This window comes from Tenrec ecaudatus, chromosome 9 (genome assembly GCF_050624435.1).
Source record: "Tenrec ecaudatus isolate mTenEca1 chromosome 9, mTenEca1.hap1, whole genome shotgun sequence".
Lineage (NCBI taxonomy): Eukaryota > Metazoa > Chordata > Mammalia > Afrosoricida > Tenrecidae > Tenrec > Tenrec ecaudatus.
Window position 1 is genome coordinate 10,540,053 of NC_134538.1, and position 23,457 is coordinate 10,563,509.

General features: G+C 41.3%; 1 protein-coding gene across 1 annotated transcript in view; it reads left to right on the forward strand.

Moving 5' to 3' along the window:
* The window catches only part of MCTP2 (multiple C2 and transmembrane domain containing 2), a 287,776-nt gene that overhangs the window by 142,115 nt on the left and 122,204 nt on the right, over nt 1–23,457 (forward strand). Inside the window, exons 11-12 of the mRNA XM_075557885.1 lie at nt 1,600–1,786; nt 4,306–4,399. Of these exons, the coding sequence (XP_075414000.1) occupies nt 1,600–1,786; nt 4,306–4,399 (281 nt within the window). The remainder of the gene's footprint in view (nt 1–1,599; nt 1,787–4,305; nt 4,400–23,457) is intronic.

Consider the following 23,457-nt stretch of genomic DNA (forward strand, 5'->3'; position numbering starts at 1 on the left):
GACATTTCTTTCCAAACAAAATTTCCCATTACTTATTTATTGAAATAAAAATATCTAGTGAACCTCTGTTTTTTTTAGCTAGCAGTAAACATGGATTTTAAAAGTTCCTTCGCTGCCAGAGAAAGACCACCGCTCCCATTGAGATCACAGAGAATTGTTTATGAGATGTCTCTTTGTGATTTGCCTCCAATATAAAGGAGGAATTTATGACGTACAAAACTTTCATCCTTATTTGCTCCTTTAACTGGAATTACTTTGGGCAATTAGGAGATTGGTTACTACTCATGGATACTTAATGTTATAAGCAAAGATCAGCTTCTAAAAAAGGTTTTTGATCCTATAGCAAACACTGCTGTGGTTGTTTAATGTAATATATTTATTTTTAATTGGGAATGGACTTGAAGTTTTCTTTTGCCAGATTCCTTGTGTTTACCTACATAACCACCTGGCTCAAACAGGTTGGTGCTTTCCGTGAGGCGTCATTTTACCTTTTTTGAATCCTCTGCAAAGCCCATCAGAGAATTCAGCGTAAACTCCAAACTTAAAACTGTGTTGTGCTTCCCTGCCAACTGAGAGTCTTTTGAAAGTCAGAAAACCAAAAGTCCGCCGATGTCCTCAGATGGATTCGCAACATCCAATAATTACGGAGAGAAAATGAGAATACAAACAAAGAATATTTAAAAGTATTGTTTCCAGGAACTCCTCTTGCCCGCTCTCCTCCGTCGCCACTGTCCCCAAACCAAGCAGATGTGTCTCAGGCAAACCCAGAACCGTTCGATCCAAAAGCACATAAGTGGCTTAGCACCTCAGCTCCCTTTCATGGTGTTTGCTGCTGAATTTAGATGTGTTTGAGGTTTTCGACATCCCCAGATTGAACGTTGCCTGTTCAGAGGTGGGAAACAAGCGATTTCTAGCAGATGGGTCCAGGCTTCTCTGGCGGTGCTGCAGAAATGGGATCCATCAGCGGCACTTCATGCTCCATTTGTCCCACAGAAATCCACCTGGGGGACCCAGCGGAACTGCGCCTATTAGGAAAACACCTTAACACGTTGCTTTAAACAAAAACTTGCCAGTTGGCATTAATTGGGAAGAAAATGGGTTCTCCATTACGCCTCTCCCTCTTGCCTTTCCCTCTTCTCTTTCACTCTCTCTCTTGTTTTTTTGTACCTTGATCTTTTATTCTCTGGAAACATCAAAGACACACCCACACCGCAGAGAAGCCATCAAGAACATGCATCACTAATGCTTCATGTTCCAAAAACACTTTTCCTCCCCAGTTCTTGATCAGCCCTCCTTCTGCATTTGGTAAAGACCCTGCTGGTCTCTTGTCATTTGCTGTCCCTGATTCTGCCTTCGGTTTGGTTGTTGTTGTTGTTTCTGTTTTTCTTTAGCAACTTCCCCTTCATTTAGAGTGTGTTGGCTTGGGAATGAGGATTCTGAGCCGGGCACATCTGCCACCTTCCCTGCCCTGTTGGGACCCTCGGTAATAAACTCAGGCCAGACAAAGTGAAGTTTCTGGAAGGATGAAATAAAGATTGGGTGCTTTTGAAATGGCCTTAAGTTAATTGTTCTCTCTTTCTTGTGCATGAAATATTCTAGGTGTAGAGTGGATATCGCAGCCCTTCCCCTCAAGCAAGCCAACTGCCTCAAGTTGCCACTGGAGAACGGTCTGGGGTCTCTCCTGATGCTGGTCACCCTCACACCCTGTGCGGGGGTCTCCGTCTCCGATCTATGTGTCTGCCCCTTGGCAGACCCCAGTGAGAGAAAGCAGATTTCCCAGCGATACGTGAGTGCTTTTCCTGGTTCCTACCCTCCTCCCTCCATCCTTTTTAATTTGAAACAAAGTCTCCCGACTGAAAAAATGTCATAAAAGGAGATCTTGGTCCAGCGTTTAATCATATGTCATATTAAACCAAGCCTAATGCATTAGCGAGAAGCTGAAATTTGACTAGCATTTGCTTTGCTATTTTTAAATATAAAAGGCATCTTGAACTTTTAGCCCTGAAGGACTTTTTGCAGAAAATTAAAATGCTCAAGGAGACAAACATTTTTTTGGCATGTCTGCCTAGGTGAATATGAATTTTCATATACATTCACAGAAGTAACTTTATTTTGCTGTTACCAACCATGAGTACTTGAAATGGTATCAGACACCTTTGCAGAATCTTTTAGGATAGTTGACAAAGTGCCCGCGTCTCAGAAAGCAAGCATCGAGCAGACATGCAGGGTGTTGTGTACTTCCCCGCATGAGACTACGAGGCCAGGGTTTTTGCCCACGTAGTTGCAAGGTGCTTCCAAAGCCACTCAGCATTTTGACATGGAACCACATTGTGTCCTCTTCATTCTTTATTTTCTTTTTTCGTACTCTGCCTCTCCGGGTGTCTCTATTTGCAGTCTGCGTTTATCCTACTTTCTTTGTAAATCAATAAGTGTATTTTATTTGCACATGGGAAAGGCATGGTTTAAGAAAGGGCCATGAAAATTAGGCAAAGACGAATCTGTATTCAATGGGAATATCACTTTTAGCATCAATATTAGTGCCTCTTCCGCCCTTCGCTTTGTAGATGTATTGATTAACTGAATCGTTCGTTATCTTGTGGAGTACAAAATACAGCCACACGGCTCATTGTCCACACCAGCTCTGCATACATTGTCGTTCTAGAGCAGGGGTCCTCAAACTGTTTAAACAGGGGGCCAGTTCACTGTCCCTCAGACCCGTTGGAGGGCTGGACTATAGTTTTAAAAAAACACTATGAACAAATTCCTATGCACACTGCACATATTTTATTTTGAAGTAAAAAGGCAAAACGGGGCAAAAACACCCGGTGGCCTGGATAAATATCCTTGGCGGGCCGCATGTGGCCCGCGGGCCGTAGTTTGAGGAGCCCTGCATAGTCTCGAACAAAATTCTCCATTAATGAATAGCCTATCTGAAGACTTCAGTTAAGCAAATACCTCATGGTGAAAAGCAAAACTCCGCCCGCCTTCCCACCCACCCAAACTTTCCCCTGGATGAGTTGCACTATCAACTATTTTGACCAGGGGCAAAATAGAAGGTCTGGAAAGGAATGGGAGAAAAGGGTAGAACCAAAGTGAAATTCCTTTAAAAAGCCAAACCTACTGAATGGAGAGAGACTAGAGGAACCCCAGAGATGATTGTTCTAACATGTCCTTTGAACTTGGCCTTGAAAGTGTTCCTGTAGGCTGTCTTTGAGCCTAATTATGAAATAAACATTATCACGCCTAATGTGCTCCTTTCAACAATCAACTCTCAAAGACCAAGTATAAAATATTTACCTAAAAGCAAAGATGAGAAAGCAAGGACTAGACGGGAAAGAAAGGGAGGGGAAAAGGAAGGGAGAGGAAGAGGCAGGAAGGGGAAGGGCAAGAGGAGGGAATGGAGGGGAGGAGAAGGGGAAGGGAGGGGAGGGGAAAGGGAGGGGAAGAGGAAGGGAGAGGAAGAGGCAGGAAGGGGAAGGGCAAGAGGAGGGAATGGAGGGGAGGAGAAGGGGAAGGGAGGGGAGGGGAAAGGGAGGGGAAGGAGGCTCAATCGATGGAAACAAAGCAACCAAAATGGATCTATTGAGAATGCTGTGAAGACAATTATATTTTGAATTAGAACACAACCATAAAAATCGTAACCAATGGTATGGAACAATTTGTAAAAAGAAATTGTCGAAGGGGAACTAGTCACCTAAAACACAAGATTCTTTTAAAAAATGTATCCTTAAATATATTCGCTCTTTGGCTCACATCCTCTGAAGAGTAAAGGCATGTAAGAATGGCACGATTACAGATAGATGCTCCATCGCTCATTTCATCGGCCAAAACCTACGTGTGATCATTTCTTCGACTGCCACCCGACTGTATTTCCAATGATGAAAAGCACCAGTGAAAGGTCGAAGTTTAGCTGTCTGGTATTTATAAAGTTTGTCCTTGCTGCGTCAGAATAACGTGGCCTTTTAGGGTATTTTTGAAAGTTTCATTGATGAGAAAGGAGTAGGGGGAAAAGGCATGGATGTGGTTCCACACACATGGCCCGGGGGACTACGTTAAAAGTAGATTGTATGTGCATGTAATGTATTTGGACGCTGCAGTTAATTAACTCGCAGTCACTTTTCTCTTCATCAGGCTGCTGTGCATGCCTCCCTGTCCCCTTAACTGACATAATGTATTTTGGAGCTTTCCTAAGAACTTAATGGGCACAGTGACCATAAATCTATGCTGTTTCCTTCAGGACTTTATGGCATTAATTAGGATATTAGGAAGTGATTTTCACTTTTTATCTGTTTTATCCTCCCTCAGAGCGTACGGAACTCCCTGAAAGATATGAAGGACATCGGGCTTTTGCAAGTGAAGGTTTTAAAGGCAGTAGATCTCTTAGCAGCAGATTTCTCAGGTACAGGATATTTTCAGCTTCAAATTCATGCTTTGTCTTATTTTCTAATGGCCTCCCTTTGGAATGTTATCTGGACAAAGCAAAATGCTTTAATAACTAGAAGTATGTATATAGCAATGAAAAAATGCAAACGTTGAGGACATTTTTCAAAATTATTTGTTAAAATAATGTTATATGGTTAGTGGATTAGTCCTTTTGAATGTCAAAAGTACATACAGGTGATTAATGCCACTTCTTTGATGTCTGTGTTAATTTTCTGATAAAGCAGTCCTAGTGTCTCAAAAGACAGTTTTGCTACCTCTTGCCTTTATTCACATGCAAGCGTTTTAGCTTTTCCCACACGGTGCCCAGGATCCCTACCTGCGACCATGAAACAGGTAAGTCTGAACTCTTCCTGTGACAATGACCAGCGCCGAAGCCATTGCGCCACCATACAGTGGGTACTGCCTGAGACCGAGTTTCTCAAATTAGCTTTTTCTCATTTGAACTTGGAGATGAGGGCTTGAGCAGGCATGCTTTATGCTTAGTGTACTCTGGGAGGTCAGGGTAAACCAGACATTCCCATACCTCATCAGCAAATCAGTGCCCATGGCCAAATTACTCCCTCCGGCTAACTAAAGATTTAGAAGTCAACACCACAGTTGCTTTTTTTTTTTTAACCGAGCAAATTGATGAATACCAAGAATATTTTCCATAGCATGGTTATGTCTGTTGACAAGATAGCGAATGCATTTATACCATATGTTTTTACAATATGGACTGGTTTTATTGTTTCTTTCACACAAAACCATTCACACTGTTTGCGTAAGCATGGCCTTTGGAAGAGATAATTTAAGCACTTCACATTACACAATTTGAAGAGGATATCAACTTCCCAGATTTTACACAAACAGCACGCACCTTCTCTCTACGCCGACTCCTCCCTCCCACAGGGAGGTATTTTTGAAGATATGCAGTGCTTTTATTTTTTTGGATAGCAACATATGAACAACTTGGCATAGATTTTCTCACAAAAATACATCTCCCTGGGGAGGGAGCAGTTGACAAACTGAGATAAAGGGATAGGTTATTTGCATAAAATAGTCAGATGAGCCCATATCAATGTGTACTCGATAAGCCACCAATATGAGAGTATCTTGGCCATATTGGGATGCTTGTTGCCCTTTGGTGCCGCAGAGTCATTTCCGGACCATCGCGACCTTATATGGAGAATCGAAAGAAACGATGGCCCATCCTGCACCATCCTCAGAGTTGTACCTGTGCTTGAACCCATTGTTGTAGCCACTGTATCAGTCCTTCTCCTTGAGGGCCCTGCTCGCCTTTGCTTCCCCTTTGCTTCCCCTTTACTTGACCAAACATGAAGTCCTTCTCAGGGGATGAGTCCCTCCTGCCAACATGTCTGAAGTGTGACCAATCAAGACAGAGTCTTGCTATCCCTCGCTTTCAGGAGTGCGGTGACCACACTTCCTCCACGCAGGTAGTTTTTCCTTTTCGCAGTGCATGGCACTTTCTTCTCCCGCACCACAATCCCAACGCAAAAGGACTGTCTAGTGATCCAGAAAGGTTTTTGGCCGACCTGACACATAACATTATAGTTAAAACACTCCACTCATAAGTTTTAATAATCATTTATTTAGTTGCAAATCTCTATAGGTAAATATTAATTTAGGAAATGCTTTTCTTTTTACTTTTGATTGATGAAATATTTGGTCAGACATCCTGCTGGAACCTTTCCCGTGAGTGATCATGTCTTCAGTAAAGCACCTTTAGAATGATCTTCCAGAGAGTTCCAGAGCACATCATTTATTTGACCCAAGTATTTCGATGTGAAAGCAGCAGTGGAGCAATTTGGACCCGCCAGCCACTTTATAGGAGAAAGTTGTCTCAGTCTGCATCCGTGAAGATTCACAGGCTTGGATACCCTACGGCAGGGGTCCTCAAACTGCCGTCCGCAGGCCACATGTGGCCCCCTGAGGACATTTATCTGGCCCGCCGGGTGTTTTTGCTGCTGCTGCCTGTCCTGCTTAGCAGCCGACTGGTCCAGTACGCATGGGAATTTGTTCATAGTTTTTTTAAAAAACTATACTCCATCCCTCCAATGGTCTGAGAGACATTTAACTGGCTCCCTGTTTAAAACGTTTGAGGACCCCTGTCCTATGAGGGTGGTTCTGTGCTGTCCTATAGGGTCACAGTGGTTAAAGCGGATTCACTGGCCATGATTGTTGTCCCAGGAAAGGTTTCAAGCTCCTGAAACTTACTTATGTTTTTCCAAAGATTTTAAAAAAATTTTTTCTGTCAAATTAAACTGTACCAATTGATTTTATAGTGTTTAAAAAGTTTTTTATAGCTTTTGTAAAAATCATTACATCCATGTAGAAAAATTCTTTTTTTATTCTGCTTTACTTCAGTAATCCCATCAGGTGACCTTTGCGCAGCTCTCAAAACTAATAAAACTAATCTATATGGAGGTTGCTTCAGGCATCGGTATCATCCCCAGAGTGCTGTACCTGTTAAACTAAACTGAGTAGGAGAGAAAACTAAAATATGGAAATCTTCCAAAAGACTCGACTGCAAAACAAAACTCTTTTCAACGGGATACGTTTGAGGGACAGGGAATGTCTTCAGTTTCTTGTTTCCCTCTCTTTTCTAGCATGAACACCTTTAATAGGTGTGCAGGAAGGGTGGCAGGGGGGCGTTTTTCTGTCTCTCCGAGTCTTGATTATCCTGGGACCACACCAACTGCTGGCCTCTGGCCTGCAGCCGGTGGCTCATCCCCGGGGGCTGGTCTCCGAGTGTCACATCCACGAGGCTCGCCCTTTAGAACTGCTCTTCCAGAATCCTGCTGACTTCTGCAGTCTTTCCCCTATCATTACACACACACGCGTGCACACACACACGCGTGTGTGCACTCGAGGGGGACCCCTCCCTAAAAGACAGAATTTTTTGTCCAACGCTATGCATTTAAATGTTTTTTTTTTTTTTACAAAGTAACCTTATCACTTAATACATTTGTCAAATCTGCGACTCCATCCTCAGAAACATTTTTCAAATTCATCTGTTTGGATGGCTGAGAGTACCTCCCTCGTTTTGGGGTTGTTTTTTTGGTTTTTTTTTTTTGCTTCCCTTCTTCTACTTTGTCCAATCACTGTCCTTTCGTGTCCCTCTGCATGCACAGAAACAAAAGAAGTCAGTGTGAGCAGCAAGAGAGGCATGCTTTTGTCCCAAACTGGCCCCCTGAAATGGCTGAGTGAGCAGGTGCATTGTTGTGGTAGCAAAACCAGGCCCCTGTCGACCATAGATAAGGCCTTTTTTGTCGCAAACACTTATGCAGTCTTTTCAGAACCTCTAAATAGAAAGCTTGATAAACAGTCTGACCTGGTGGAATGAACTCCAAATACACTATCCCCTTACATCAATAAAACAAATGAGCATCCTTTTTTTGTGAGGGGCACCTCCTTGTATCTGTCTGTCTCTCTGTCTATCTATATATCTATCTATCCATCTATCTTTAATTTTCTTTGATCACTTTCTGTTTAAAATCTCTTCCTCCCCAGGAGTCAGTTTGACTGTCCTCTTGTGGCCATGGGGCAATGCAGAGTTGGGTCAGTACCACTGACATTACAGGGAGCTGGCAGTGAGCATGATGCAGTGAGCGTGATGCAGTACATGATGCCAAGGTCTTGGCATGGACCCACTCATGATTGGCCCCATTGTAGTCAATATCTATGATTGTTGGTCTGCAAGTCCAACACTCAGAGCCCCAGAAATGTTCCCCAGACCCAGTACTTCTTGTTGACTCCTCTTACATGGATGCCTTTCTTGTCATAGGGCTTTTTCTTGCCCATGTGCTTGTGACCCCAGGTGATGTCCGTGACCATGCTAACTTGAAATGCGGGCCTATTTTATTGTATTCCCCATTAGTTCTGTAATGGTGAATCGGGTGATTATGGATAATGATGGTGGGTTCCACAGGATTCCAGTAATGCAAAACTGTGACTGGAAGTCAGATAACGCTGTGAGAGGTTTGGCTTTAGTGCCCTGTTGTATTACAGTCTCCACAGAATTGAGAAGTAAATGATCACTTTTCTGAATTGAGGCAAAGAGGGTTGTCATTAGCTAAACATGTCTTTAGACTATACTGATCTTTATTTTTAGAATCAAATTTCACAGTCTATGTCCTTTATGGGTTGGCAGGCTCCTTTGTGAATCCTTTAGTCTATTACCAACCAGGCCATTGCTTCAGGAAGATAAAATGAAGCTAATCCCCAAAGTTGTAAGCTGTGTGAAAAAGAAATGGTTTGGGTGTCAGTGAAATGGCAAAATGGATGCAGCGAATATCTCCAAGAAGAGAAGAATACTGTCACAGAGTAGGAGCTCAAGTGTCCCTGTTTTTATCCTTATTGGCCACAAGTTTAACTGACAGATAAAATACAAATAAACTTTAAAACATCAACTCCTTCGATCATGGATTAAAAGATGCACCATTGTTGTCAGTTCCAGGAAATTTTATGAGCTATGAGGGGCCTTCGGAAGGTCTTAGAAAAATTCCATTATGTTTTTGAAATGTCATTTGTCCACTTTTTTGGATAAAACTTTTTGGAGCGCCTTTTTGAAGTAAGTATCTCTATACCTTTTCACACCCCATTTTCAGCGTTTCTCAACAGCCTTCTTTAATACCTTGGTTTCCAAATGGAGGGCATCTTCTCCCACATATAAAAAAAAAAAACAAAGAAGAAATTTGGAAAGAGAGCAGAGCAAGACGACAAAGTGAGCAGATGATCCCATTTAATTCCCCAGGAAGTAACCTATGAAGAACAGATATAAGTGAGCACAAATTGAGATCCCATCAGACTGCAACTGGGGTGTTAGAAAGAGTGCGGGAGTCCCCAGTGGGAGAGGAGAGGGGCAGGATGGCACAGAAGCTTGAAGAACATACCTGGAAGCACCCCCCAACACAGCGATTACAAGAAATCACTGGGAAACATGTCTTACAGGGAGCTTAGAAAGTGAATTCACCTAAGGAAGATGTAACCTGATTCTTTTCAGGTGATGCAGAATAACTGTGGGAGTTGGCAGATCATGGAATCTTAGGCAGCAAAATGCAACCAGGATACTGGAAGAGAGTGCTGTTGAGTCTCAGTGGAACCAGGGTGTGCAGGGACTAGGACCAGGAGGGACTGCCAGGGCATAAGGTCATAAGGCAAGGGGAATAATTCTACTGACAGGTTCCACCAGAAGCACTGAGTGTGGGAGACCCCATGTAGGGACAGCTTTGATGGAAAGACATAGAGAGCCCCTCACCTTTGCCACAGGAACATCAAGCCTCACTGCTTACAGAAGCATGTGCAACCAGCTACCCCCACCCACATGTACACATATTGAATTATAGAAATCATGGATCCAGAACTTACCTAATCTGTAATGAAACAAAACACTCCTAAGGATAAGGTGCCCTGTACTGGTTTGTAGAACAAGATACCAAGTACACTGCCTTTGGGCCAATTCTGTCTCTAAGAGATCCTGTGTCTCTAAGAGTGAAGCTGCTTCATGGGGTCCCTGGGCTGTGAGTCTTGGTAAAAGCAGGCAGCAGATTCTGTCTCCAACAGAGCAGCTGGAGGATGCTGGTCCAGATTCTCTCATTGGCCACTGAACCTTTGTTGCTATGATACAAGACCACACCATCAGAAGTTTCTGTAAAAACCAGAATATAGTGTTTACATTGGAAAACAACACCAAAACAAAGGGCCCATTTAAAGCAAAAAGTAGTAAAACAAACAAAGTCTCTGGAAAAGAAGGAGCCATGGACCACGAGAAAGGTGTGAAAATGCCTCCTATGGAGAGCAGACAAATGGAAACAACTGATCATTTTCAATGGTATTAAATATTTAAAAAATAAAACAAAAGCACATATGCATGCACATACACCCCCCCAAAAAAAAAACTAATGGAGATCAGAAATGAGGAACAAGATTAGAAACTCAACAAGGAAATTGTAAACTTCTGATATTAAATTGAAAAAAGAACTACTGGAGCTGAAGAAGAAGGGAACTGGATTAGAAAAAGCTGGAGAAACGCTCGGCCACAGAATTGAGCAGAAAGAGGGTCGAGTCCGTGAACTAGACTGTAAAATAACTGAGCTCCTCAAGGCTAAAAATGAAAAATTAAAAAATGAACCCAGTCAAATGAAATATGAGATCCAATCAAGAAAGGTAATTCTAGAACAATTGAAATCCCCAAATTCCATAACAACATTAAAGGTATAGAAACAGGAAGAAATAATTAGACTTCCCCAAAGCTGAAAGGAGAACCAAGACAGTAAATATAGGAGCTGCACAAACCCCACTGAGAAGAAATACAAAAGGATCAAACTCCATGCCAGATCCTTTTAAGATTCTTGAAATCTTGATATTCTTGATATTAGGTAGAATAGGCTTTAAATCAGAATATAGTGCAAGAGATAAAGAAGGTCATTACATAATAATAAGAGAATCAGCAAGAAGACATAATTCAAAATACACAATGAGACTTACAACCGCTCATGGAAAACTTTTATTTTATTTTCATTATATTTTCCCACAAACTTTTGGAAACACTCTCTTAAATGCTCTGAAAGCAATGCTCCATAATTCAAGGGTAAAGTCTGATGGAGGGAATAGTATCAATGGTATTAAATCCTGAACAACCAGTTTGCAGAAAGCTATGGGTGACAGTGGAACCCAAATTCCAGTTCCAGGATTTCCACATGGATTAAGCCTCGGGTGGATCCCCTCTGATCATAGCCCAGGGATGTGAATAGCCTTCTTAGCAGACATCATTTATAAACTTGATTAGGAATAATTTATTTAGGTTAAAATGAAACACCTTATCATTTAATCTCCCTTTGACCAATTATAAAGTTGATTCAGTTTTTAATAGTTTATACTTTCTATTAAAATGAGGTTTTTCTCTGTAATGTTTTGTCATTGTTTTTGCTTTTTTGCTTGCTTTTTTGTGTTGCCTTCTATCATTTATGTATATGAAATCCAGGATAGGTAAATGTATAGTCAGTAACTGGAAGAGCAATTTCCTAGGTGCATGGCAGGGAGGTTGGGGGGAAATGAGGAGCTAACAACAATGAATACCTGAAAGAAAAAAAAATTCTGAAATTGATTGTGAAAATGATTGCACAAGTCTTCCTAATATGTTTGAAATATTTAATAGTATGATACATGAATGATATGCCAATACCACTATTTTAAAAATAGACCAATTATTTCTGATGGGATCTGCTGAGCCAGTGAAATTCAAGGCAGAAAGGTCAGTTCAGAAGTTACGGTGACGATTGTGAGGGATTCCAAAGGGTTAATCTTGATGGGTGACTTCAAGGATCAAGGATGATAGGGGCTCATAAGAACAAACTTTAAGGAAGCTGAAAGTTGCATTGGTGAGAAAACGCCAGTAAAGTTTCACCGAGGAATATTTTACAACATGACAATGCACCTGCTTATTAGTTATGGTTAATAATGATGTTTCATGAAAATTTCATTGTGAAACCTTACCCTGAGAAGCAACAAAGCCTACATGGAAGAAGCACACCAGCCTGTGTGATCAAGAGGTGTCGATAGGATCAGGTATCGGGCATCAAAGAACAAAAAATTATATCATTATGAATGAGGGGGAGTGTGGAGGTTAGACTCAAAGCCCATCGCTAGGCAACTGAACATCCCCTTACAGAAGGGTCATGGGGAGGAGACGAGCCAGTCAGGGTGCAGTATAGCTCCAATGAAACATGCAACTTTCCTCTAGTTCTTCAACACCTCCTCCCCTCCACAATTATGATCCTAATTCTACCTTACAAATCCATCTAGACTGGAGGATGTACCCTGGTACAGATAAGAGCTAAAAACACACAGATTCCAGGACAGATAAACTCCTCAGGATTAATAATGAGAGTATTAATATCAGGAGGATAAGAGGAAGGTGGGATAGAAAGGGGGAACCGATCACAATAATCTACGTATAATCCCCTCCCTGGAGGAGGAACAACAGAAAAGTGGATGAAGGGAGACATTGGATGGTGTAAGACATGAAAAACTAATAACAATATGTAAATTATCCAGGCTTCATGAGGGAGGAAGAGGGGAGGGGAAAAATGAGCTGAGACCCAGGGCTCAAGTAGAAAGCAAATGTTTTGAGAATGATGATGGCAGCAAATGTACAAATGTGCTTGACACAATAGATGGATATATGGATTGAGATGAGTTGTATGAGCCCCCAATAAAATGATTTTAAAAAACAACAACAAATAAAAAAAGCTTTACCCCAGTCATCCTCTAGCCCTGATCTTGCTCCCTCGGTGCTCTTTGTGTTATTAAACCTCAAAAAAATGTTTAACAGGAACATGATTTATCGTGTTGACTCATGCGCAAAGCTGAGTTTTCCAGCACATTTTAATGCAGTTTTTTGTGGTAAAATTAAGTGCCTCGACTGATATTCGGGTTGACCTATATTCAAGTATATACGATAAATCCCTCAAGAGTCCTAACATTGCTGTTAGAAGAGCACAGACATTTTCAGGGAAGAGATAGATGAAAACACCACCTTCACAGGAATATAGGCCTAGATGGTAGAGCTATTGAAAAACCACGGTTTGGCAAGTTCAGTTTTTCTTTTAAATAAAGGTTTCTATGATCTTATAGCAAAAAAGATGTCAAAAAGTATTTCTACTGGGATTCCAGTTCCCGTGCAGAAGTGGATGATTGTAGATACGGTAATGTCCTCAACAACTGATCACCTTTGCATGCTTTACCAAAAAGAAAAACAAAAAGTCCAATCAAAACAGTGACTTCAGATCAGAGTGTTATGGTAACATTTGGGGTGGGGTGGGGGGATGCCAAAGTGGTAACCTCAATACATTTTCTCACAGGACACAGAGAATTCAGGGACTTATGTTGGAAAACTGTGAAGAAAATTGAAATCTACATTGAAAAGGGAAAATTGCATGAGGGAACTTTGCCCCCCCCCCCAAACAGCATTGAACCTGCTCGTTATTTGAGGGTAGCAAAGAGTGCCCAACAGGAATTTGGGGGGAACCTTTACCTATCCCCCCACATCTCTGATCTTACCCTTTCAGTTTTATCCTCCACCCCACCCCAACCTCAAATCAACGAATGCTCCAAGGGGTCACTCTGTGAGGCCCTCCTTTACGAATACAACACGGCCAACTTGATGTAATGCAAATTGAAAAGTGCAGAATACTCTAAGGGCCCTGCAGATCCGAAAACACTCGACCTCAATGGTGTGTGCTCCTACATGGGAAATAGGTACAGAAGTAAATAGTCACAATTTGGTATTTTTGGTTTAATAAAGATTTTTATTCTTTTATAGCAATCCTTTAAAATTTATGCTTACACGTGAAACAAATCCTGACTACTATGAAAAGAGAAATAGTCAACTCCACAATAATAGTGGGTGATTTCAGCACATTCGTTTCATCGGATACAACTTTTAAAAAGAAGATCACTGAGGGTACTGAGAAATTAAATAAAACCATAAGTCTGCTACACTTGAAGAATATTCTGTATCAAAGCAGTATACTTTCATATCCATTACACATGAATAAACCATATGCAAGGTCACAAAAAAAATCTAAAAACTTTTAAATGCTTGAAATCACATAACGGTTCTCCTCTGATCATAATGGTATGAAGCAACTTATTAAAAATGGGAGAAACAAATAAATGCATGAGAACTTGTAATAAACTACTAAAAAAGCCACTTCATCATGGGATAAACAAAAGGTAAATGAAAAATATCTTAGAATCAAGTGAAAATGAAACACAACATATCAAAACATTTTCAACACAGCTAAAGCAGTACTCAGAGGGAAATTCATAGCAATAAATGCTTATATTACAAAAGACGGAAGATCCAAAATCATTAACTTACACCAACAATTTAAACAAATAGAAAAATAATTGTCAAAGAGACCCAAAGCTCCTGGAAAAGAAATCCAGAGAAGTCAGGGCACAAGTCAATAATGATCTAGAAAATAGAAAGGCAGTAGAAAGAATCAGAACAAGAAAGTTAATCCTCTTTGCTGAAGGCTACAGATGACAGGGGAAGCCCAAAATGCTTTTGTGAGATCTACACAGGAAATCTGCTTCCGCTGATTTCCCTGTAGCCATAACTGAGGGATGGGAATAAACAGAATGTTGGAGAGATGGCTGAAGTAGGTGTAAATGATACAGCTGACTTGAGCAGTTAAAATCCTGTCACCTTGATAAACTCTCAGATCCAGTTTGGGCTGGATCTGGTTTTCAATATGCTGTCTCTATGTTTTCGTATTGGGGTTTATCTCCTGATATATTTTTTCACTGTAGGTAGCCTTCTTGAGGGTTTTGTAGGTGTTTGTCGGTTTTTCAGTATATGAAACTTGGGCCGATGAACCTACAGAGAAACCAACTGGAATAAAGGTTCCCAGGGGGCAGTACCTTGAGGGAGCAGAATAGGGAAGCTGATATCAAGGAGTTACAAAAGGAAGAAAATGTTTTGAAAGTGATTGTGGTAGTAATTATATAATACTGCTTGATGTACTTGAACTATGGGATGATAGAACGTCTGGATTAGCTCCTAATAAAATGATTGGGCAAAAGAAAATGTTAATTATCTGAAAGGGACAACAAAATAGACACATTGCTGCCTAGGCTGGGAAAAGAAAAGAGGCAAGTAATCAAATTATGAAATGAAATTGCTGACATTACAACCAATACATATCATAACTGATTACTGTGAAATTTATACAAAATAAATAAATGGACAAATTTCTAGAAGGATAGTATCTACCTAGACTACACGAAACTGAAGCCAAATCCACCTCCATTGAATTGATTCTCCTTCAGGGTGACCCTATAGAACTGTGATAGTGAGGTGTTGTGTCAACTTGGCTGGGTCAGGAGGCTCAGTGTTCGCATCCGAAGTCTTTACCATCGTGTGATCTAACATAATGAAGTCAATTCCATGAGGGGATCTGCCCTAAGCCAAGCAGTTGCTCCGGTCATAGCCACGATAGCTCCTCAGGATGCGGCCTCCTTGATATTTACATGGACACCTTTGGAGAACTTCACTTTTCCTCCTCACTGGAACTCCACATCTGTTACATCAGTCTCTGATTCTTGAGCAGATGACTTGCTATATTGTCTCCCAACCTTGGGAGCTATTGGCTTCAATCCTCAGAGCCATTGGAGCCTGCCGATTTTGGATTGATTTGGCTGTGCCAGCCACAGGACTGATCTGCTGACATCCACCAGCCCAGAAATTACATGGTTCTGGAATAGCCTCCAACTTAACCTCTGAACCAAGGAATTGAGCTCGCCTGCTTCTACAACTGTGTGAGCCATTTTTCTTGATGTAAACTTCTCCCCTCATATATCTCGGTATAAGCTTCGCTGGTTTAACATCTCTAGCAAACCCAGCCTATCCCAAGAACTGCATAAGGCTGCCCCCTAGAATTTCAAAATGATATTTACTAGAGCCGATAGTCCTGAAGAGTGACTGGAAGGATGGAACCTCTGACCTTGTGCTTAGTAGCCCAATGCTAAATGATTATGCCACTGGGTAGAAACATTTAAAGAATGTTTCTTAAAGAAGAGATGGAAGATGTCATCATAAAACAGCCCAAAACAACAAAGCCATCCAGACAAGGGTGGACACTAATCTGGCTCAACCTTTCCAGAAACATAGAAGAAGGGAAACTATTGACTTGTATATGAAGACAATAATTACAACCCCTACACTTTAACCAAAGACACCTCCCCCCAAAATAAAATGCATCCCCAAATGCAAACTTTTCAACAAAACTCCAGCCAGCAGACTATGGCAACATAGCAAAAAAAGAGAGAAAAAGTTACACACCAGGCTCAAATGGGATTCATTCAGAGAGAAGGAAAGGCTGGGATACTACCCCCCAGCTCCAAGAGAATTGTAATTCTTGGTGATGAGAAAAGCGCCACTGACTGTGATGTTGAGTGGACAGTACAGCCAGAGAGAACGATCTTTGATCAGGCATAGACGGGTTTGCGTATAGGGCATACTGGTTGGTGCTCACTGCCATGGAGTTGATTCCGACTCATAGCAACTCTATAGGACCAGGTGAAACTCCTCTGGTGGGCTTCTGACACCATAACTCTCTGTGGGAGGAAAAAGCCCCATTTCTTCCATAGAGTGGCCGTGGTTTCAAACTGCTGACCTTGTGGTTATGCCCAATGCATAATCACTATGCCACTTAGGTGAAAGGGGTATAGAAGTTGTCTGTGTTGTTGTTATCACTGTTAAGTGGTGCAATATAACAATAGGAAACAATGCTAATCCTGCACCATCTTCACAATTGTTACTGTGTTTGAGCCCAGTGTTGTAGCCGCTTTGTCGACTATCTCATTGAAAGTTCTATTCTTTTCTCTAACACTTATTTTAGCAAACATGACAAGCTTCTCCAGGTTCTGGTCTCTTCTGATCATGCAGCCAAAGCATGTGACACAAAGCCTCACTACAACTTATTGTGGCTGTACTTCCAGGATAGAAGCCATTCACCTGGCAGTCCATGGTATATGTAATAGACAGTATCATAATCCAAGTTTATTGATTCCTCTTGGGTTTTATATTATTCATTACCCCACATTCACATGCATATGGGGCTTTGAAAGTACCATGACATGGGGTAAGCACACCTTAATTCTCAACGTGACAGCTTTTCTCCTTAATATTTTCAAGAGTTCTTTTGCGGTAGATTTTTTCTAATGAAGTCAATTATTTGTTCTTTTAGCTATTTATTCCAGGGCCATTGAGTATGGTCTCCCACCCAAGTGAAATCCTTGACAACTTCATTCCTTTCTCCATTTATTGTGACGTTTACTGGTTCCAACTACTGCTAGAAGTTGGAATGGATTTGATGGCAATGAGTGAGATCCCAGGAGTGACAAATGGAAACAGAGTATCATGACAGTGATTTTGAAAGTAAAAAAATGGAAGATCCACTCTGAAATACAATGCCGTGATTGTATAATATCCTTACAAGAAAGAACAATAAATATTATGTAAATGTACATACCGTCCAATAATGCTAAAATAGAAGTTTGAATAATTTTCCAGCTTCTGTAGTCTGAAACTTACCAAACATGCACAGATAAACATTGATAACTACTGGTGATTGGAATACAGACGTTGATGAAAAATAAAAAGAGTTTGTAGCTGGAAAATATGGTCTTGGTGATAGAAATGACATTGGATATTGGATGGTAGAATCTTGCAAGACTAATGACTGGTTCATTGAAATTTCCTTCGGTGATACAAGTTGCAACCACACATGCAGAGCTTGCTATATGGAATACACAGGAATCCTGAAATCAGGCTTGACTCTCTAAAGAGAGGATGGAGAAGCTTAATCACATCAGTAAGAACAAGACCAGGGTGTGACTGTAATATTGACCAAAATGTATTGAAGGTGAAGAAAATGAAAACCAGCCCATGGACTATAACCTACCTGAATTTGGAGACCATCTCAAGAATAGATTTAATATTTTAAACACTAATGACTTAAAGACAAGTGACTGTGGGACGAGATCCAGGTCAACCTGCATGAGGAGAGTAAGAGGCCATTAAAAAGACAGGAAGAAAACAAAGACCCAAATCCAGGTTAGAAGATTCTGAGATGTTTGAATGCAGAGAAGCTACAGTGAAGGGAAGAAATGGTTAAATAAAAGATCAAACTCACAATGTCGGAGTAGCTCCAGAAAGCAGAGTGAAGTCTCCACCCGAGACGTGTAGGACCTGGAGTTAGAAAAGCGAAAAGAAAGATGGTGTTCATCGTGCCTCAAGCTGAAAGAATTCAATATTCCAATAGTGAAGGAATCTGTAAGCAAAATATTGCATGATGCCGAAGAAGAAAAAACATGGGAGAAATTCCTAAGAGTTGCTATACCCAAAATAATTAGTTAATATTTAACCCTTTTGTGAGATAACATGTGATCAGGGATCAGCACTGAAGGGAAACTGAGCTGCATTGGCGGCCTTCTTGAGAAGCAAGGTGCAGGAACTGACGGAATACCAGTTGCCATGTTTCAGGAATGTGTGCAACCTGGAAGCACTCGCTCAGCTAGGCAAAAAACCCACAAAAACTGGAAGACAGTTCCCTGGACATCCAACTGCAACAGATCCATGTTTGTCCCCATTCCAAAAAGGTGACCTCAGCAGAGCATGTACATTTGCAGATAATGTTGCACACGCAAGTACAAATTTGCAGAAGATAGTTTAAAAGTCGTGCATGAACAGTGAGCTGCCTGAAAGCCAAGCCATATTGAGAAGGTTATGTGGAATAAGGACTATAAAAACGGTTCTTGACTAAGAGTAGAGAATACCAGATTTTCCTTTCATTGACTCTGCAGAGGCATGCAACAGAGTGGATCATAGCAAATTAGGATAACATTGTGGAGAATGGGAATCCCACAACATTTGTTTCTAAAACCTTGTATATAGGCCAAGAGGTAGGTAGTTATTTGAACACAATAAGGGATTACGATATTTTAAAATCAGGAAGGGTGTTTTTTTTCAGGATTACATCCTTTCACCATACTTGTTCAATATGTATGCTGAGCAAATAATCCGAGAAGCTGGATTTTAAAATTAACTGTGAGTCATTCCTCCCAGTATATATTAAGGCACAGGTGTGGTTTTCAGGGACAAGGGTTCATGTACTAGATGAGTCCATGGTGAAAGTTGAAAAGATGTAGCAGACTTAAGCACCAGTGGATTGCTAGCTTTAACACACACACACACACACACACACACACACACACACACACACACACACACACTTTTATACACATAAAGACACCCTGGTGGTGTATTTGGGTTTTACATTGAGTTGCTAACCACACTGTCAGCAGTTTGAAACCACCAGCCAGTCCTTGAGGGAAAGATGAAGCTCTAATTCAGAAAAGATTTGCAGTCTCAGCAAACCAAAGCAGTTGTACTCTGTGCTCTAGGGTCACCATGGGTCAGTATTGACTCGAGAGCAGTGAGTTTGTAAAAGGGCATGTTGCTTAATATCCATTTGGGCAAAGGCAGGCTGTGTATAGGTGCTTGGTCCCATGTCTTATTTTTTTTTCCTTTAAGATAAATGCAGTCCTCCTTTCGTGTCTTATTTTCTGTGAAAGAGTTTAAAGAGCTCAAACTAGACTCTTGTACTTGATGATGGGGTGGGGCACACACAGGTGAGGCAGAGGCTGTGATTATGGGCATTGGCTCTCAGGCTTCACCAGGGGTGCCTAGGATCCTGGGCTGCCACTGCTCCCTGGCATGTAGAAGGGCATGTGAGCCTGAGGGCACTCAGATTGCTGCCTGCTCTCTGCTGTCACGAGCCCCCTCACCCATCACCCTCTCAGCGCCATTCCTCTGCCTTCTCTCAGCAGCTCCAGCAGCAGCAGCAGCAGCAAGAACACTTCTAGTTAGACGAGGGTTCACGTAGCTTTTAATACGATGGCCACACTGTGTCCAAATCATGGAATACCCTATTTCACTGAATGTAGGGTAGATGGGCAGCCATGCATAATTCTACTAAAACGATTCCATAAAAATATTTTATATGGGTAGAAAATATTATTATATAGCTTTTTAAATGTGTTCAACGATATTTACAACCCAAGTCTTACATGCATTAGCAGTATGTACATGCTTGCAATATCTACTCCCATGCTGTAATATATATGTAAAAGATCGACAAGCTGTCCTTTTAATTATGAATTCAGTGTCCTATGGATTTTCTGTTTAACAGAATAGTATTATATGATTGAACGCATCAACATGTGTATGTCACTTGATATTTTTATGAATTTCTATTTGTTTCTTTATGAGACAAACTTTTAATTTTTTATAAGAATCCAAGTATATCTATCTTCTCTTTCAACCTGCCTCTCCCAAACTGGTGAAAGATATGTTCATATTCTCAGTGCTACAGTGAGCATTACATGTAGACAGCCATAGCAGTTATCTTAATAGAGCACTGTCAGATATTTTTTTATTCAGCAGTTCTCCTCATAAATGCCTCGTGCCTAGTATAAGCTAACATTCTCTTTAAGTAATAGATTATCCAGTGATGTCATTATTCTGGGAGTGAACCAGGCCACAGCCTTGATTCACGAAACAAAAGATAAATTGCACCTTGCGACTCAAGGTCAGCAGAGCTGTGTGTAATGTGTAATGAGACCAATATACTTCACTCAGCCGCTGCTAGTCTGAAAACCAAGGTGTTTTATAAAAGACAATAGCCCACATTCTAATTATGAAATGAGAGAGAGAGAGAGAGTGGCATTTTGGGGGGGATAGCTGATAGTTTATTAGTGCATAAAGAGCCTTATCCTTGTCAAAGAATGAAGCCAAACTTTCTACTTTGCCCAGGGGCATCTCAGATTTACAAATCGAGACTACTGAAATATAAGATGGAGTTTATCTCATAAACTAGAAGAAGAATAGAAGTACAATGACGATTATTTAAAAATATGAAATTTTAAGGAACTGAAATGTTTTTTGGTTAGGTTCAGTACGAATGGCTTAGTAGACCTCATTTGTAGTGCAATTCCAACTCTTGTTGGACTTCCAAAGCTTGTGTCTCCTAGTTAGAGACCAGGGATTTGTCTGTCGGGGACAGGGAGCAACAGTACTGAAACCACCACTTTTGCTTACAGTTTGAGACACGTGTATGCCCAAGCGGCAGGATGGGGGTGATGGGGTGGTGGTGGTGATCGTATGGGGACTTTATTTCACATTTTGCCACATAAAAAAACACCCTTCGAGTCCCCAAATCCCCACATGTATATTGATCCTCTTGGCATCTTCGTGTCAGGATAGGGTCTTCGATCCTTCTCTAATTCCACTGTTAATAAGTGAGATAACTACCAAATTAGCACAAGCTTTAATAGCTACCGGCGGTTCGACAAATGTAACATGTTTAAGTCAGGAAGAAATGCAGATTGACATGACCAAGCCTTATTTTATATTTAAAGATGCTAGAGTTTATAACAATTTCTGATCCAGGAACACCAATGCCCACTGAGTCAATTCAGACACACAGGGACCCTATAGAAAAGAGTACAGTTGTCTCTGTGGGTTTCTGAGGCTGACCAAGCTTTACAAGTCCCAAAGTCTCATCTTCTCTCCTGAGGAACAGCTAGTGGGTTTGAACTCCTGACCTGACCTTTTGTTGAGCTCTCTAACAGCTAATCTAATACACTACCAGGCCTTTTCTGTTGCTAGCCCCTCCGTTAGAAAAACGACTTCTGGTGGGAAATTATAGTAAATTAGCACTTGTATTTTATGCTTGGATTTTCTGATTCATTGTTCTGGGATTATAAAATCCCTTTATTTTTTGTTGATTATTTTTTGTGCATAAAAATGCTATTCTTAGAAGTTGTTGACCAAAGTTTTATATTTAGACGCTATAAATACTATAAAGTGGAAAAGTTCCAGCCAAATGCAGAAATGGTGCATTTTTAGTAGTTAACTGTAAATTGCAGATGGCTGTAAGCGATTGTTTTGGTTTTTTATAATGTGAGGTTATTTGTGTCAGAAGGAGAGTTCACCAGTTCTTGTTTACCGGGAATATTAAACCACATGCTCATCCCCGGTCTCTTCTCCTTGTCTGACTTTTTGAAGCTCTTTCCATAGCAAACCTTCTCCTGAGAATGCCTTTCTTTCCAAGGATGCCTATCCTGGAAACTTCTAGAAAGCTAATCAATAGACATAGGATTTTACTTATTTATTTTTTTAAGAGAACCTGGTGGATAACTAAACCTGAATCAAGAGAAAAAAGTTTCATTTTGTTTAACACATTAAAATTTTTATAAGTGTGTTTGGGGCAGTTAATCTGCTTTAACTCTGTAGTTATGACTTATCTAGTGTAACATCCCGGAACGTATTAGGGGTGGTGCAGTGGGTATGCATTGGACTGTGATCCACAGGACCAGCAGCTCCGCAGAAGAATGGCTGGGCTTCCTGCTCTTGTAAACAGTTACAGTCTTAGAAACCCATAGGGCGTCGCGATGAGTTGGCACTGATGCCATGGCAATGGGTCAGTTCCCAGTCAGTGCACCAACTGTCAGCAAGAGCTTGGGCGTTGCTGTGATGATGGACCGATTTTAGAGTTACTGCTAGACTTAAGACTGGGGAGTAAGGCCTGGTGCGCTACTCCTGGAAATCAGCCAGTGAAAGCAACCCAGTGGATCACACACCTCGGATCCCCAGCCAGTCATGAGCTGGAGGCAGCACCAGGCAGCTTTAGTCCCCTGTGCATGCATTCCTGAGGAGTTGGGTGCTAACTGAATGGTAGTCCACAAACACACTTTAAGAGTGACCCCAGAGGGGATGGATTCTGTTCTTTTGTTTTATAAATTAGTACGTGAATGACTCTGAGCACAACTCAAGGGTCCGGAGTATTTAGTAAGCAAACTCATAATCTATTCTTCTGTAGAAGCCCACTGCCATCCTACCTGTTTCTCCATCTGGTGACCCTGTAGGGCCAGTAGAACTGCCTCGTAAGCCTATGTTTCCAAGGCGGTAATCCTTATGGAAGCAGACAACCACAGCTTTCCCTCATGAGCAGGAGGTGAGCTTGAATCACGGGCCTGTCAAAAATAATTGGCAGCCTCAGTGCTTAAACACTGTACCACCAGGGCTGGGCCTTAGTTAGTAACTGGTCCAGAGACAGGGAGGGCAATATTAGTGATTAATCCAATCAGCAGCTGTCTAGTTGCAGTTAACTGCTAAGGTCAAGAGCAAGGTACTCGGATTTGAGGACAACGGATTGGTATTTCTTCAAGAAGTCCTGCTTGCTCCAAGATTTCATTTTTGAAGAGCGAGCCCAATGGCGATAAGAGGAAAGGATCTTAAAATAGAGAAGAACTTAGCCGAGGAACATGCAGGGCTTCCCCAAGGACCAAGAAGAAAGTCAGTGTTTGGAAAGCCCAAAGCGAGCAGGTCTCCGATAGGAGTCAGCCCAACTGCCACTAGCAGCACAAGCAGAGCCACCAAGA